Here is a 14,190-nt window from a genome sequence, read left to right on the forward strand (position 1 = left end):
ACTAAATGAGTTAACAATATAATACAGTTTCAAAAAGAGCAAACTTCATTCTGGGATGTATTAGCAGGACTGTTGTAAGACAAAGAAGTGATTCTTCCACTTTACTCAGCACTGGAGTATTCTGTCCAGTTCTGGGCACCAAAATTGGGGAAAGGTGACGACAAATTGGAGAAAGTCCGGGGGGAGCAGCGAAAATGATAAGGTCTAGAAAACATGACCTTGAAGAAAGATTGAAAAAATTGGGTTTGTTTAGTCTGGAGAAAACTGAAGGGGGGACTTTGAGTACCTTCAGGAGAGAAGGTTCCCCATCAAAGCCCTCTCAGCAGAGACAGAATGTTGTTATAGGTTTGTGAAAGGTTGTTATAAAAAGAAAGGTGATAAATTCTTCTCCTTAACCACTAAGGACGAGACATGAAGTAAAGCGCTTAAACTGCAGCAACGGAGATTTAGGCTGGACATTATGAAATACTTCCTAACTATAAAGGTGGTTAAGCACTGATACAAATTACCTAGGGAGGTGGTGGAATCTCTGTCATTGGAGGTTTTTAAGAATAAGTTAGACGAACACCTGTCAGGAATCATCATCTGGGTAATATTTAGTCATGCCTCAGTGCAGTGGACTGGACTAGATGACCTCTCAAAGTCCTTTCCAGTCCTGCAATTCTATGATTCTGTGCTAGGTGTTGTAAAGTCTGCCACTCATTCTACAAGAGCTTTGTTCATTTGCAGATTATTAATAGCAAACAATTAACTGAGAATTCCTAGTTTTCAGCATAATGGAGAAAAAGGCAGCTAATTTATGAAAACATAGAAAGCATTGTCAGTGCTGGGATGATAAACAAGTGATAAGTATTAGACTTCGAAGACTTTTTGGTGACCACGAATAATATATCCAAGATAGTAATCATCGCTTGGCTAATTTATTAAAGCATCTCTTTTAAATACTGTATCAGTTGTTAGAAAAATTCAGGTAACAGAAGATGAACCTGACTGTGTGCTAAAAATGTTTCAAGGCATGCCAGGTCTGTATGAAATATTTGTCTTTTGCTGCAGTAAGTTTTATGCCTATACACTGGAGCCTGTTGCTTGAAAGGCAATGTGGTGTTCCATGCTTCTGGTCTGATTTTACTAAATGATCATATTGTTAACTTTGGCACCAAAAGATTTCTCTGAATTGTATGCTGTTTAAATTGTACATTATGGTTTGTCCATTATTAAATATTAAGAAGGAACCGTGTGACTTAATCTCTCCTTTGCTGACAGGGGGCGCAGCTGGGGTGGTATCTCGTATCACTGGTTCAGTTGGAAAAGGCTTGGCTGCTATAACTATGGACAAAGAATACCAGCAAAAACGGAGAGAGGAGATGGGCCGTCAGCCAAAGGACTTTGGTGACAGTTTGGCCAAAGGAGGAAAAGGCTTTTTACGGGTATGAAATTCAAACTAAACCTACGTTGAACAGACAGTTGGGTCCGTGCTAGAAAATCATTAACTACATGTATGAAACAATTTAATGGCATCCTCCATATTTAGTTTAATGAACTAATCAAAGAAGCAGAAACTGAAGAAAATAAAGTCCATTTACATAGCATGGAGTATTGAATATTATCGTAAGGTGATGTATGTTCTGTTTCTTCTAGAATCTACTCGGAGTGTCATAAAAAGATTTTAAATTTTTAAAAAATATCTGAACAGGAAGCATGTGTAGACAAATTGCTTCAACATTTCTGAAATGTAATGTACTTAGATTCTGAAATGTGTTCTGTTCATGACAATGGTGCAACTATTTTGAAAAATAAGACACCTAATAGTATAGATACGTGACATGAGGCAGAACGGGGGAGTGTTGAGAGTTAAAATCCAAGAGATAATATCTGATCATAAGTAAGTGAAATTCTAGTTAACAGTAGTGTTGTCCTGTAAGACCGAAGTATTACTGCTCATTATTATCAACTTCTGTAGATCTAACACAAATATGCTAAATGCTTCTGAAAGAGTATCAGTTATAGTAGTTATGAGCTACTGTCTTTTTTGTAGCTAGCTTGTGGAAAGTAGGAAGCTCATATCAAGAGTATTTATTTATTTTATTTTAAAAAATCTATCTTGATGGGTAAGTGCGAAGAACCATGCAATTAATATATTTTATAAATAATAGCTGTATCAGGAACAGAGAAGAAAGGAGGCTTCCACTCCTTTCCTTATTTGACTTCCCACTCTTCCACATAGGAGTAAAGATGAAGGTAAAAAGGGAAGGACCAACTCAGGCCCCTTCCAACCACTTAAGTCCCCTTCCTCCTGGCTAGCAAGTTTCTTGTGGCCTGAAACTTACTGGATTTTAGATCTTTATCTCTGGAATCAGTAATTCTTTCCTGAATGATTGTCCCTATGTGTAGTGCCCTTCAGGTTGCACATGCTCACCATACACCCAACAAACACTATCAGTACAGGATTCTTCCCTTTGGTTTCTGTGCAACACCAGGAAAGTTCACCAAGGTGCTATCAGTGGTGGCAGGTTACCTCTGCTGACAAGGAACAACAGTATTCCTTTACTTAGAGGATTGGCTCCTACAGGGACAATCTTACTGTGAAACGTAAGTAGCAGCTACCGAGCTTCTAGATCTCTTTGATAGATTGAATTCAGGGTGAACATGAAGAAGTCCACCCTAGAAGCCACAGTTGTGGATGAGGTTGAATCCTGTGACTGCCAGGATATATTTACCAGATGGCCAGGTCCTCTCCATCAGTCTCATACAGTGAACCTCGACCCTCAGGATGTCCATACAATCCTGGCCCTGTTGAATCATATAGCAACAAGCACTTATGTGATCCTTTTAGCTGAGCTTCATGTCCGATGTATGAGGGCTTGGTTACAGACTGGGTATACCCTGGTTCAAGCATAGACTCAACCTGTTAGTCAGGGTTCCCCAAAGTTTCTTGTATTCTCTTACTTGGTGGGAACACAGACAAAAAATGTGTGTGCGCGTATCCATTATATGGATACTGTTCAACTCCCTGCTCCCATCAAAGACCTTGACCATGGATGCATCCCTCATCAGTTGGGGAGCACACGTGGAGGGACAGGTATATAATATTACCTATAGAAATATTATTACCCTATATTTACCTATCCCTCCATGTGTATATAATCTTGAGTTCTGTTGTAGGTTCTGGAGGAGGGTATTTCTCTACTGGCCACAGACCTTTTGTCCCATCTCCTCCGTTTTTCAGTTTCAGTCCAGTCTCCTTCACACTTCCCCAGCTTCTTGTTACAGTTTGACCCTTGGGGCTCTTCGTCCCCGAGTTCCTTGTCAGAGTCCTGGTTTCCCCACGCACTGGCTCTGTCTTCTTCCCACCCATCACCCTGTCTCTTCTTCCCTCCCCACCCTAGGCTCCTAGTCCAAACTGCCTTCTCCTTCTCTCCTGAACCCCACTTGGGTTCTTTTCCTCTCTGCATCGATTTAGGCTGCTGATTCTACAAAGTTACTTGGGTACTACCCGGAGGAGCAGTGGAAGCACAGGAGAGAATCTCTCTTCTTTCAGTTCCTGTGCCACACCATAGGGGCTTCTCGCAGTTGGAAGGAGCAATTCCAGTGGTGGTGGTTCTCAGCTCCTGCCTCTCTGGACTAGAACATAATGGGTCTGTCAAGATGGTCTTGCCCAGTCAGCTGGGTAAATAGGAGCTGTGAAGAGATGTAGCATGGAAAGTACAGATGGACTCTTCAGAGAATTTAGCTGCCAGATTCTTTTAAAAAAAAAAAGTTCACACATGCTTAGTAGAGATTGAGATTTCCAGGAAGGTAGTAATTTGGCCAAATGTGGGCTGTTTCTCATGGAAACCACAAACAAAACAGATTGCCAACCCCAGGGTGCAACCCATCTGCCAAATTTCAAGTCCCTGCTTGTAAAGCGGTTCATTCACTTCAGGAGCCACCTCCCTGTGGCTAGGCGTAGTGGCAGTATCTGTGTATGGCACCCCTTGCCAATAGTCACTCCATCGTTGTGATGGTCTTTCTCCCTGCAGCTTGGCCTTCTGGCCAGGTTATGCTTCAATCCACTCCTTCCAGGGTAACAGAGTCACACCCAGCAATAGACTTTACAGTGGTTGGATGTCTTGGTGGTTGGATGTTGTCATGAGTCCACAGGATCAGTGCTATGGCCCCAGCTACATTGGTGGCTGGTTCGGAAACCCTGGGATCTTGTAGCTGGTAGCCAAGGTCTTCTCCCTCAGACTCTTTGCTGCCTCCCTGGATCATTTCCTACCTTTTTTATTCCCCAGAGAGCAACATTACAGATTGTCTCCCTGCAGCTCTTCCAAGCTGGGTTTTGGTGTCAGTTAAGCTTTTTTGCTTTTTTCCTTGCAGATGCTGCTTGGTCTGTTAATTGGCCTCTCGGGCCCACATTAACCTCTTCAGGGTCTGTGTCGGGTACACATACCCCTCGTTGCTCCAAAGCATGGAGACCCTAGTAGAGCTTCTAATTTAAACAGTTATAAAAATATTTTTTAACATGGGCAAAAATATTTCCTCCTAGTCTTGTTTTCAGAGGCAGCTGTAACATTTTTACTAAAACTTTACAAAGAAGTTGAATATGAGTGAGAGACACAGCATGTAAAACTTCAGCTGAAATTTTTCAGGTTCTGGCCAGGTTAGAAGAACCGAAAACAGTGTCATAATAGGAAGTGTTGGGGGAGCCTTAAGTACAGGTAACACTCTCAGCTCCACCTATTATTACATATGTAAATAAGTTACTAGTTATATTCAGTTTTGGAAGAACTCACTCTCCAGGTGACCAATTGAAGAAGGCTGTGTCCACCATTTGTCTGTGACAGAAACAACTATAAAATGCAGTAAAGGGGCCCCACAACCTTATCTACATGAGGTTTCTCTGAAATGGATGCTAAGTGCCAATGTGACCCATTTAATCTCAAGTGAGGAATTCTTCCTAGCAGATGAAAGGCCATGTTTACGTCCAATGTCTGTTTTTAATGTGGGTTTTGATTCATACCTATCATCTTTATGCTAGAATTATTTGCTACGTGAAATGCAAATTAAGTATATTAGGAACTGCTTATAATTGATATTCAAAAGAAAAAGAACATTTTACGCTCCCATCCTTACTTAGTAGCATATATTGAGTGAAATGCTTTTTTCAGTCTTGTTTGTTGAATAGCAAACAGGCTTTTATGAATATATCTTGTACTGTACTGCCAATCTTAAGCATTAATCTTTTTAGTACTGCTGTGGTTGGGGTACTGCCTAATCCGTTCATTGACAACTTCTGTTTACTTTATAAAACTATTCAGTATATTAGTGACCTTCTTTCCCAAAAGGCTTTACTGTCCTTCGGATATTTCTGAAAGCACTCACTTAAGATTAGTGAAAGTATTGTTGCAATACATGTTCAATCAGGGCATACCTAGATGGATACTCGGGCTTGTCTACACTTACCGGTGGATCGACGAGCGGCAATTGATACACTGGCAGTCAATTTGGCAGGTCTAGTGAAGACCCACTAAAATCAACCACAGATCGCTCTGCAGACCGTCAACTCCTGTACTCCACAGATTGAGAAGAGAAAGGGGAGTCGATGGGAGAGCATCTTCCGTCGACGTTGTGTAGTGTGGACCCTGCAGTAAGTAGATCTAAGCTACGTCGATTTGAGTTACGCTAGTCACATAACTCAAATTGCGTAGCTTAGATCAAATTTCCTTTGTAGTGTAGACAAGGCCTTAGTGGCAAACCAGGACATGACTCTACAGTGCACAAACCTGCTACGTATTAACTGGCTGTGCGGAGTCTGATGTGGAGAACTATTAGTTCATGGTAGCAAAGTGTGCTAGAAGTTCACAAGTGCACTCTGGTTTAGAGAACTTCTAATCTGCGGTAGCAGAGGCTGCATGGCTTGGGAGGCTAGTGTGCTGTAAATTTACATCCTGACTTGCAGCATACTGTCTCTCTGTAGAGAAGCCATTATAACATGAATTCTAGAACCTAGGCTTAGTTAACTAGTCATTGTTGTGTCTTCTAATATTGTTTGTGTGTTTCTCAGCCAGGTAAACTGTTATCCCTTTTTCATAAAACAAGCTATGCTTAGCTTGTCTCCTCAGTTAAGGCTGTCTCTCTCCTCTCCAAGTTATCCCCAAACAATCCATTCTTTATTTATAACCAGGATCCCCTGCCAGTTGTTTTTCCTGTGTGTTCCTTCCATATCCACTCTACAAGCTCTTCATTAGCATCAGGCTCATTATTGCAAATAGACTTGCATTGGAAAGCACACAGTATACGATGACCAGCCAGAGAGATAAGTGTTACTCCCTTCTACCTGAATAGATCCTGTTTATCACCTCTGGTGACCTGTGTTAACTTTTTTATCTTAAAAACACAGTTTTCAGTAAAGACACGCAACTTCTTAACTATCATTGTACACACATTTTGCAATTATTATCATCACCAGTAAGCTACTGGCTCTTGGTAAAGACCTCACATGCCCCCACTCTTTGGTGAATGATTATATAGGGGATCTCTGTAAACCTCTGTATATGCCCTCTGTCAGTTGGCCCCAGTGGTCTGTGGGTCACATCCTGTGACATAGGCTACAGAACACCCATAGAATAGTAACTTAGCTGTTGTTTTGCACCACCAATCAAGATTCTAGCGTGGTATCTGGCAGGGATGGTCTCTGTGTCCAGTTTACTAGTTCCCCTAGCCTTCTAATTATTCCATAGATGTTTTGTTTTCATGATGATTGTGTCAACAGGAATTCATAATAAACAAAAATAAACCTTAGAAAAAATCCCATTTGACGCTTTGCCTAAATATTAATTTTTAAAAAACAGCAGGAGAGACACCTAGTGGCTGAATCACGCTTCAGCATTTCTGGCTTTCAAGTGCTGACTTACTTAAACTATCATTTTTCTTTCAGGGTATTGTTGGTGGTGTGACTGGAATAATCACTAAACCTGTAGAAGGTAGGCAAAAATTTTTAGTAAACCTAAAGTCCATTTTCCAGAAGCTAATACATTGTACTACTTATAACTTACTTTCTGTTGAGAAATATTGACTTAAACATGATAGTACTTATTTAGATCTGAGCTTATTATTTTAGTTTCTGAACAAAAGTAACATTTTTTAAAATAGTCATGTCATTTGTAAAAACTAAAGTTTTGATTTCATATATTTTTACAGTTGTTACTAAAGGTTCTTGTGCAAATTCACATGCAGACTTTGACAAACCAGTTCGCATAATATCATGTGCAGCTGCATATGAATAAGTTTAAAATGAAACTTCCTCTGAACTGTCATTTACAGCAGGCATATAAATTTAAGATATTTTTGCTATTGGACACTTTCCGTAGAGTTTCCTCTGTATCAGCAAATTAACTGTATAAAGCTAGAACTTGAGTAACTACCTCTACCAGCAAAGTAGTAGAGAAATAGACCTTTATGCATTAAGGTATTTCACCCCATAGGTGGCACATGCATGTGTGTGTGTATGTACAATTAGATGTTGAATAACAGCATGGGTAGTATCTGTGGTGGTATTTAAGTGGCAGGGTAAAGAATAATTAGAATGGGAGCCACACTAAATCAGAACATCTGTTTTAACTACTTGGTCTGTTTCTGCCTTTTTTTTTTTTTTTTTTTTTCCATTGTGATGCTTAACTGGCTTGTGCTTAAACCTGACAGGTAGTTTTTTGTTTTAAGCCTGCTTTACTCTATCTATATGATGCATGGGAAAAAGAGTAAAAGAGATAAATAGGTGTAATTGCTTCTTTTAAAATCTGGCATTTAGATAAGGAATCACGACACTCTCACAGATATACAATCCTAATTCCTTAAATGTTGACAGAAGAGACATCTAAATAAAAGTCAGTTAATGGCACTAAATTTCACCTGATTTTTGCAGGTTGCTAATAAATCAACTGAATTGTTCTTCACTTCTGAGCAGTGATTCTGTAAAAATGGTATAAAAAAACTACACACAGTAGTTTGGTTCTTTCTACTTGTGCATCATCACCAGTGCAAATGGTTTGGGAAGCTAAATTGTGACCTTAGTTGCATCTGCGTAAATCCATAGTCTTCACATTTTGCTCTTAATCAAACCTGTGGAGGAACCTCATTGTCTTTAATGGAAGTGCACTGGTGTAACTGGCTCTGAACATTGTAACTTTTTTTAGTAAACAATTCTGATAGTGTAGAAGAAAGAAGAGTCCCATTCACCCTCGCTTAGCTGTGTTGGTTCTGAAGGGCTAATGAGATGTAAGGTCAACAGCTGTATCACCAAACACAGACTGGGAAGGTTCCGTACTGCAAAAGGTGTCATTAATACATAGTATTTTTTCTGAGCTGAACTGCATGTAACCAGTTATTTTGGAATGTTTCATCTATAGAATTGTTCTTATTAAAGTTAAGTCTTCATAAAGCAGGAGGTAGATTAACTTTAGAATTTGGATCTTCTGCAAGGGTATGTAACTAATACTGTACTCCCTTTTCTGAAGGGGCTAAAAAGGAAGGTGCAGCTGGATTCTTCAAAGGAGTTGGAAAAGGGCTTGTAGGTGTTGTGGCCCGCCCAACAGGTGGCATCATAGATATGGCAAGCAGTACCTTCCAGGGAATTCAGAGGTAAAATGATGGGGTAGGAGTTTAGTGATTGTCTGTTTACCAAATGTTCTCAGGTACGTGGAGTTTGTGATTAGAGATACAGTGGTAACATATGTTTGCTTGCCATTTGATGTGATTAAAGTACAAGATGCATCAGGAGGACTGAGAGTGCACCATGGTGATGCTCTGTTAGGTGCCAGGTGAAGGAAGAGTGCTACAACCACCTGAGACTGATGCTATTACAGTATAACTTAATATACTGCAGTGTCATATGGAGGTTATAAATCAACTCCATGCAAACATGAATAATATAAAATGAAAGTCAATATTATGGTGTACTAACTGAAAGCCCATACAAGAATGTAAAAACTATATAAAAACACAGAACACTTAGTAATTAAAAATGGTGTTTTTCAGCTCCTGAATGCTCACAGACATTTCTCACTTTACCCTGCTGTAGAACCTAGACTGTCAGTGGGACTTGTAATCCTAAATCATTTATGTGCTTTTGAAAGTGCAACTGAAAAACTCTTTCTGCAAGCTATAGAAGAGTCTATAATTATTTAGAGTTGGGAAGAAACTTCTCGCATAGGCATGTAGTTTCATAATTGTCTGGCTGATCCAGGATGGCAATGTTACAGATTGCCATGAGACACAAAGTATTTGTATAATTCATGGCTAGCTAGCAAGTATGAGCAGGATCTCTCAAGGTTTGAGAGGATAAATTCTAAATAACTTCTGTGGTGACTAAACTAGTAAAAGAAATAAAAAAAAATGCAAGTAACAAAAACAATTTTGGTGGAAACCAAAGCCTGTAGTAGTTCTGAACACATTGAAATTCTTGGTCTTTGACAGGGTGGCAGAATCAACTGAAGAGGTATCTAGTCTCCGTCCTCCACGTCTCGTTCATGAAGATGGCATTATCCGGCCGTATAACAGGGGTGAAGCTGAGGGTTATGATTTATTTCAGGTAGGAATTGTATTGTTAACTTAGGTACAGCCTACACAACACGCATGATGGTCTAGTCTGGTTGACCACCTGCATGGTGTTACACATTGGTGCCATATTGACAGTGAATGCTATTTCTCATATACTGGGAAATTTTAATTCAGTTAATTTTGAGTAAATGCAACAAGACAGGAAACAGGAAAAGCACTTTAAGAACATGCTGGTTGAGATTTCAAATATAATTTAGCTGAAGTGTTGGTTATGATAAAAAATAAATACTGGAACAAAAGAATTGATTTAAAATGTTTACTTCTAAGTTAAGACTGAAACTTGCATCTTAATTATTGATGATTGCATTTATTTCCTGTAGATGTCAACTATCGTTTATGATCCCTCTGTATGGGTTTCTAATGTTGTCCCCTCTCTCTCTCTCTCTCTCTCTCTGCATACGCAGCAAGAACTGGAATAATGGAGTAAAGATTTTCCATACTTTTTCATGATTTCCTTCATGGGCCTTTAAGAATTTAAATTAAGGGCATGATTCCATAAAAAAAACTCAAAATAGTCATTGACTTCTATTAGAACCTCATATGTGGCAGTTGAATGGCACTTTAAATTATCCAGTTCATAGTAAGAACAAAATAATTTACCTGTTAAGGTCCGAAGGGTAACACAGAAAGGCAATGCACACTAACATGAAATCATTTCCTCTTGCCTGTTTTTTGTATAATGTTGGGCCTTACTTCTGAGCTCTGAATAGCAAGTGTTTAATGAAGTGGTTACTAAAGAAATATTCATGGTAGAGTAGATGATAAAATGCTCATTGACTAGTCAGCATTCTCTGGAGGGTATTTATATAGTGATCTTGCTTTAAAATGCCAAGAAAAGAAAGTAAGCATGGCTACTAAAAATGAATGAAAAATTTGCTCTTGTCTATGAAAATGCTTTTGCAATTTCATAAGTCAGTTACATAAAATTTGAAAATATATCAGCTAAAATGCTTCTATTCATGGTTTAAATAAACTGCTATAGGTCTGCCCTTGACACTTCTGACTAGCCACATGACTCCATGTTTATACTGAAAAGTGAGTAATCATCTATATTTGTTCTTCTGATCAAGGAACAGAAGGCTTGGTTGACTCTGCCTTTGCCCCAGTAAACCTTTTGTATTCCATTTTTTGTGCGATGCATATACATACATTTACACGTTATTTAAAACTGTAATCCCTAGTATGTAAATGCCAACTCTTTTTTGAAGTGAGTGAAGCCACAAGTCTCTCCTTGATGTGTGACATTTCTTATTAGGCAAACCAATAATTAATCTTACTAGCAACAAAATGTCTGGTCTGTTTTATGCATATATGCTGTTGACAAATTTTTTTACTGACTTCAAACATTTGTCTTAAACATTATTAATAAGATTGTGATAGGTACTCAACACTTCTTTTTGAGTTGTTGTGGTGCTTGAGTGTATCTCTGTGCACTAGCATGAATTTTTTTCAGTTTTCCTCTCAAAAATTCTTAATATTAAATAGTTACAATCTTTTGTAAAGCAGCACTGTCTGAAACTTAGTGCAAAAGCATTTTTTTTAAAAATTCATCCGTTTGTCATACCATATTAAATAAAAATAGAAATGTTAGTTCTAGGTTTGTGCTTGTCACTCTTGCTTAAAAACACTTTTCAGTGTAATGTTAGACTTCCTAGTCTGTTATGTGGGGAAAATTAGTACATGAAAAGGAAAGAAGTTGCACAATTAACGTTGGAAATTGGCTGCTATACATATACGTAGCCTCTAAATTTTGTATGTTTAACCTAATTTTGGTTGATTAGAGTTTGATAATATTACTAAAAATAAATTGAATTTTCTTTCTGTTGAAAGCCTGGAAATGCTAAGATTGCTCTGAAACAGCTCTCTCCACCCCCACCCCCGCCCAATGCTGTTGCTGTACCTGTACATTTGAGATTACAGAAATTAGGGTGGTGGTGTGGCATAGCGCACATTATGTTTTAATGATCAAACAAATGCAGAGGGAGCCTTTGAGGAAAATAAGACATTTAGTAAAGGAGTCTGTCTTTAAAATAAATCACCCTTTTTCTCATAAAAAGTTGGCACTTGTCAAAACACTGAATAATAACTCAATTTGAGTCCTAATTTTGAAATTTCTTTAACTAAATTTGTCAGAACCTTACAGTTAGTGAAACATAGATGTTTTATTTCATACCCCTGGGTGGGATTCTGCACCACTGCGCATGTGCAGAATTCAAGTCCCCTCTCAGATTCCCCTGGCCCTGCAGAAAACAGATTATGTTGGGGAGGTGCTGCGTTTACACCTTTTGCCCACCAGGGACTGCTGTGGTGTCAGAGTGGGCAGCCAGCTGTGAAGAGGGAGGGGTCAGCCACTGCCCCATCATAGTATCCTGTCATGGGGCCAAGTGGGGAGACAAGGGATATGGAAGGGATGAACAGCATGGGGCAGACAGGGCTGCTGGGGGTTGATGGTTACATAGACAGGCATTCAGATGAGCTAGTGGATGGAACAGACTGGGTGGGGGCACGAGAGCTAGTGGGATGGCAACATTGAGTCAGTCTGTGAATGGGAGTAGGGGTGCAGGAACAAATGGGGATGGCATGGTGGGGATGCAAGGACACATGTAGATGAGGGAGGAGGAGTGGCTGAGTAGGGGTGCAGGGACACATGAAGGTGGGTGGGAAGGGGAGTGCAGGGACACCAGGGACTGGAGCAGAACCAATAAACCTTCAGGTTCACTCCCAGGCTCCTGCCCAGGAATTACTTGTCTCTCCCTCAGCTCCTCTGTTACCCCCGACTCCCCCAAGCCTTTGCACTACTTCTGAGGGGTACAGGAAATAGGTTTCTGTCTTGTAGTTGAATTGAATTATTACTCAAAGTTCTATATTAATATGCCAAGTACGGAATCTGTTTGTCAAAAAACATTTCTTGAATCTTTTTTGTTTTCTGTATTGTTACAGACATACTTGCTGACAGGTATTTTGAAATATATTACCAAAATAATTGAAACTGGTGTGATTATATTGTGGTATTTTAACAAATAAGATATGCAGAATTTTCAAATTTTATTTTTTTGGTGCAGAAATCCACCAGAAATAATTTAAATGTAATTCTCTTGGTTTTTTTCCCCCCTTCTGAATTGGCAAGAGTATAAGCCTAAGAAAACGACTATTTTTAGTTGTAGATGAGTTACTGTAGTGTAAACTTGTCTCAGTCTTTGTTCCTTTCACTCTGTTGCATTTGGTAACTTCCAATACTCAGTCTTGCACCACTGACATGTTCAACTTTCTTCCTCTCTGCCACTGGTCATTCATGCTGCCGTGAAGTCCTGCTGCCACTTTACCATGACAGCATTTCCAGGCTGTTTTTTCTTCCTTCTTCTGAAATCCTTATTCTTGTCTTGGACATATCATGTCTGAACACTGACTCACCTCATCTTTAGTCATTCAACTAAAGTTCTCCAGTGAAAACCTAGACTGCTCTCTGGACCATGTGGATACCTTTTCTCAGATCCCATCACTAGGATTCATTTGCCTACTGTAACAAATTTAGCCTTCTCATTGTCACTTGATTAGACCTTCTCCCTCTCACCGCCCCACTCCTGTGTATCTGCTAGCTTCCTCACCTCCTTCACTCTTCCTAATGTGTATGCGTAGCTACTAATTCTTTTTTCCCACTTATTGCCATTTCTTTTCCCCTGTATCTGGAACTCATTCCTTACCAAGTCCACCATGTGTCCACCATTTCCTGCTTAAAGTCCCTGCTTTAAAATGCCTATAAAATTTAGGAAGCCTGCTTTAAAAAGCCTTTAAAAAGCCTATAAAATTTAGGAAGCCCCTCTTACATTAAATATAAGTTTCTAAAATAATTAAGACAAAGGCTTGGAACCTTGAGGAAGAACGTCTTACTCTTTGAAACTACCAGTTGGTGTTGGTTTGTTCTGTCTTAAAGCTAGATTATGCATGAAAGGCACTTGATTGAATTGGGTGCTGCAGACTGGCATCCCAGAAGAACTTTGCCTGTGAGGAAGTAACAATGCCTCTTGGATTGTAACCTCTGGAACACCCTACACTAGAGTGTCCATAGCTGACCAGCTTAGGTCAGTCAGTGCAGAAGGTTGGAATAGACTCATTTACTCACCAACAAGTCTTGGAATAGCATGTGCCATTAGTTGTCTTGGCCCGCTATAGCCCAGAATGTTAAAACTGCAGTTGTGACGACTGCTGCATCATGACTGTCAAGGTTTTTTCCCCCACTTTGAACTTTAGGGTTCAAGTGGGGACCTGCATGATCACTTTTAAGCTTAATTACTAGCTTAAATCTGGTACGCTGCCACCAGCCAGAAGTCTGTGTCTGGCACACTTCTGTCCCCCAAAACCTTCCCTGGGGAACTCAAGACCCAAACCCCTTGGGTCTTAAAACAAGGAGAATTTAACCATCACCCTCCTTTTCCCCCCACCAATCCCTGGTGAGTTTAGACTCAATCCCTTGGATTTTAAAACAAGGAAAAATCAATCAGGTTCTTAAAAAGAGAGCTTTTAATTAAAGAAAGAAAAGGTAAAAATTATCTCTGTAAAATCAGGATGGGAAATGCTTTACAGGGTACTCAGATT

General features: G+C 39.5%; 1 protein-coding gene across 1 annotated transcript in view; it reads left to right on the plus strand.

Annotated features, from left to right (window-relative positions):
* Positions 1–14,190, plus strand: part of VPS13C (vacuolar protein sorting 13 homolog C) — a 211,599-nt gene that overhangs the window by 183,171 nt on the left and 14,238 nt on the right. Inside the window, 4 exon segments of the mRNA XM_075069560.1 lie at positions 1,264–1,427; positions 6,920–6,965; positions 8,496–8,619; positions 9,454–9,568. Coding sequence (XP_074925661.1) covers positions 1,264–1,427; positions 6,920–6,965; positions 8,496–8,619; positions 9,454–9,568 — 449 coding nt within the window.

This window comes from Chelonoidis abingdonii, chromosome 9 (genome assembly GCF_003597395.2).
Source record: "Chelonoidis abingdonii isolate Lonesome George chromosome 9, CheloAbing_2.0, whole genome shotgun sequence".
NCBI lineage: Eukaryota > Metazoa > Chordata > Testudines > Testudinidae > Chelonoidis > Chelonoidis abingdonii.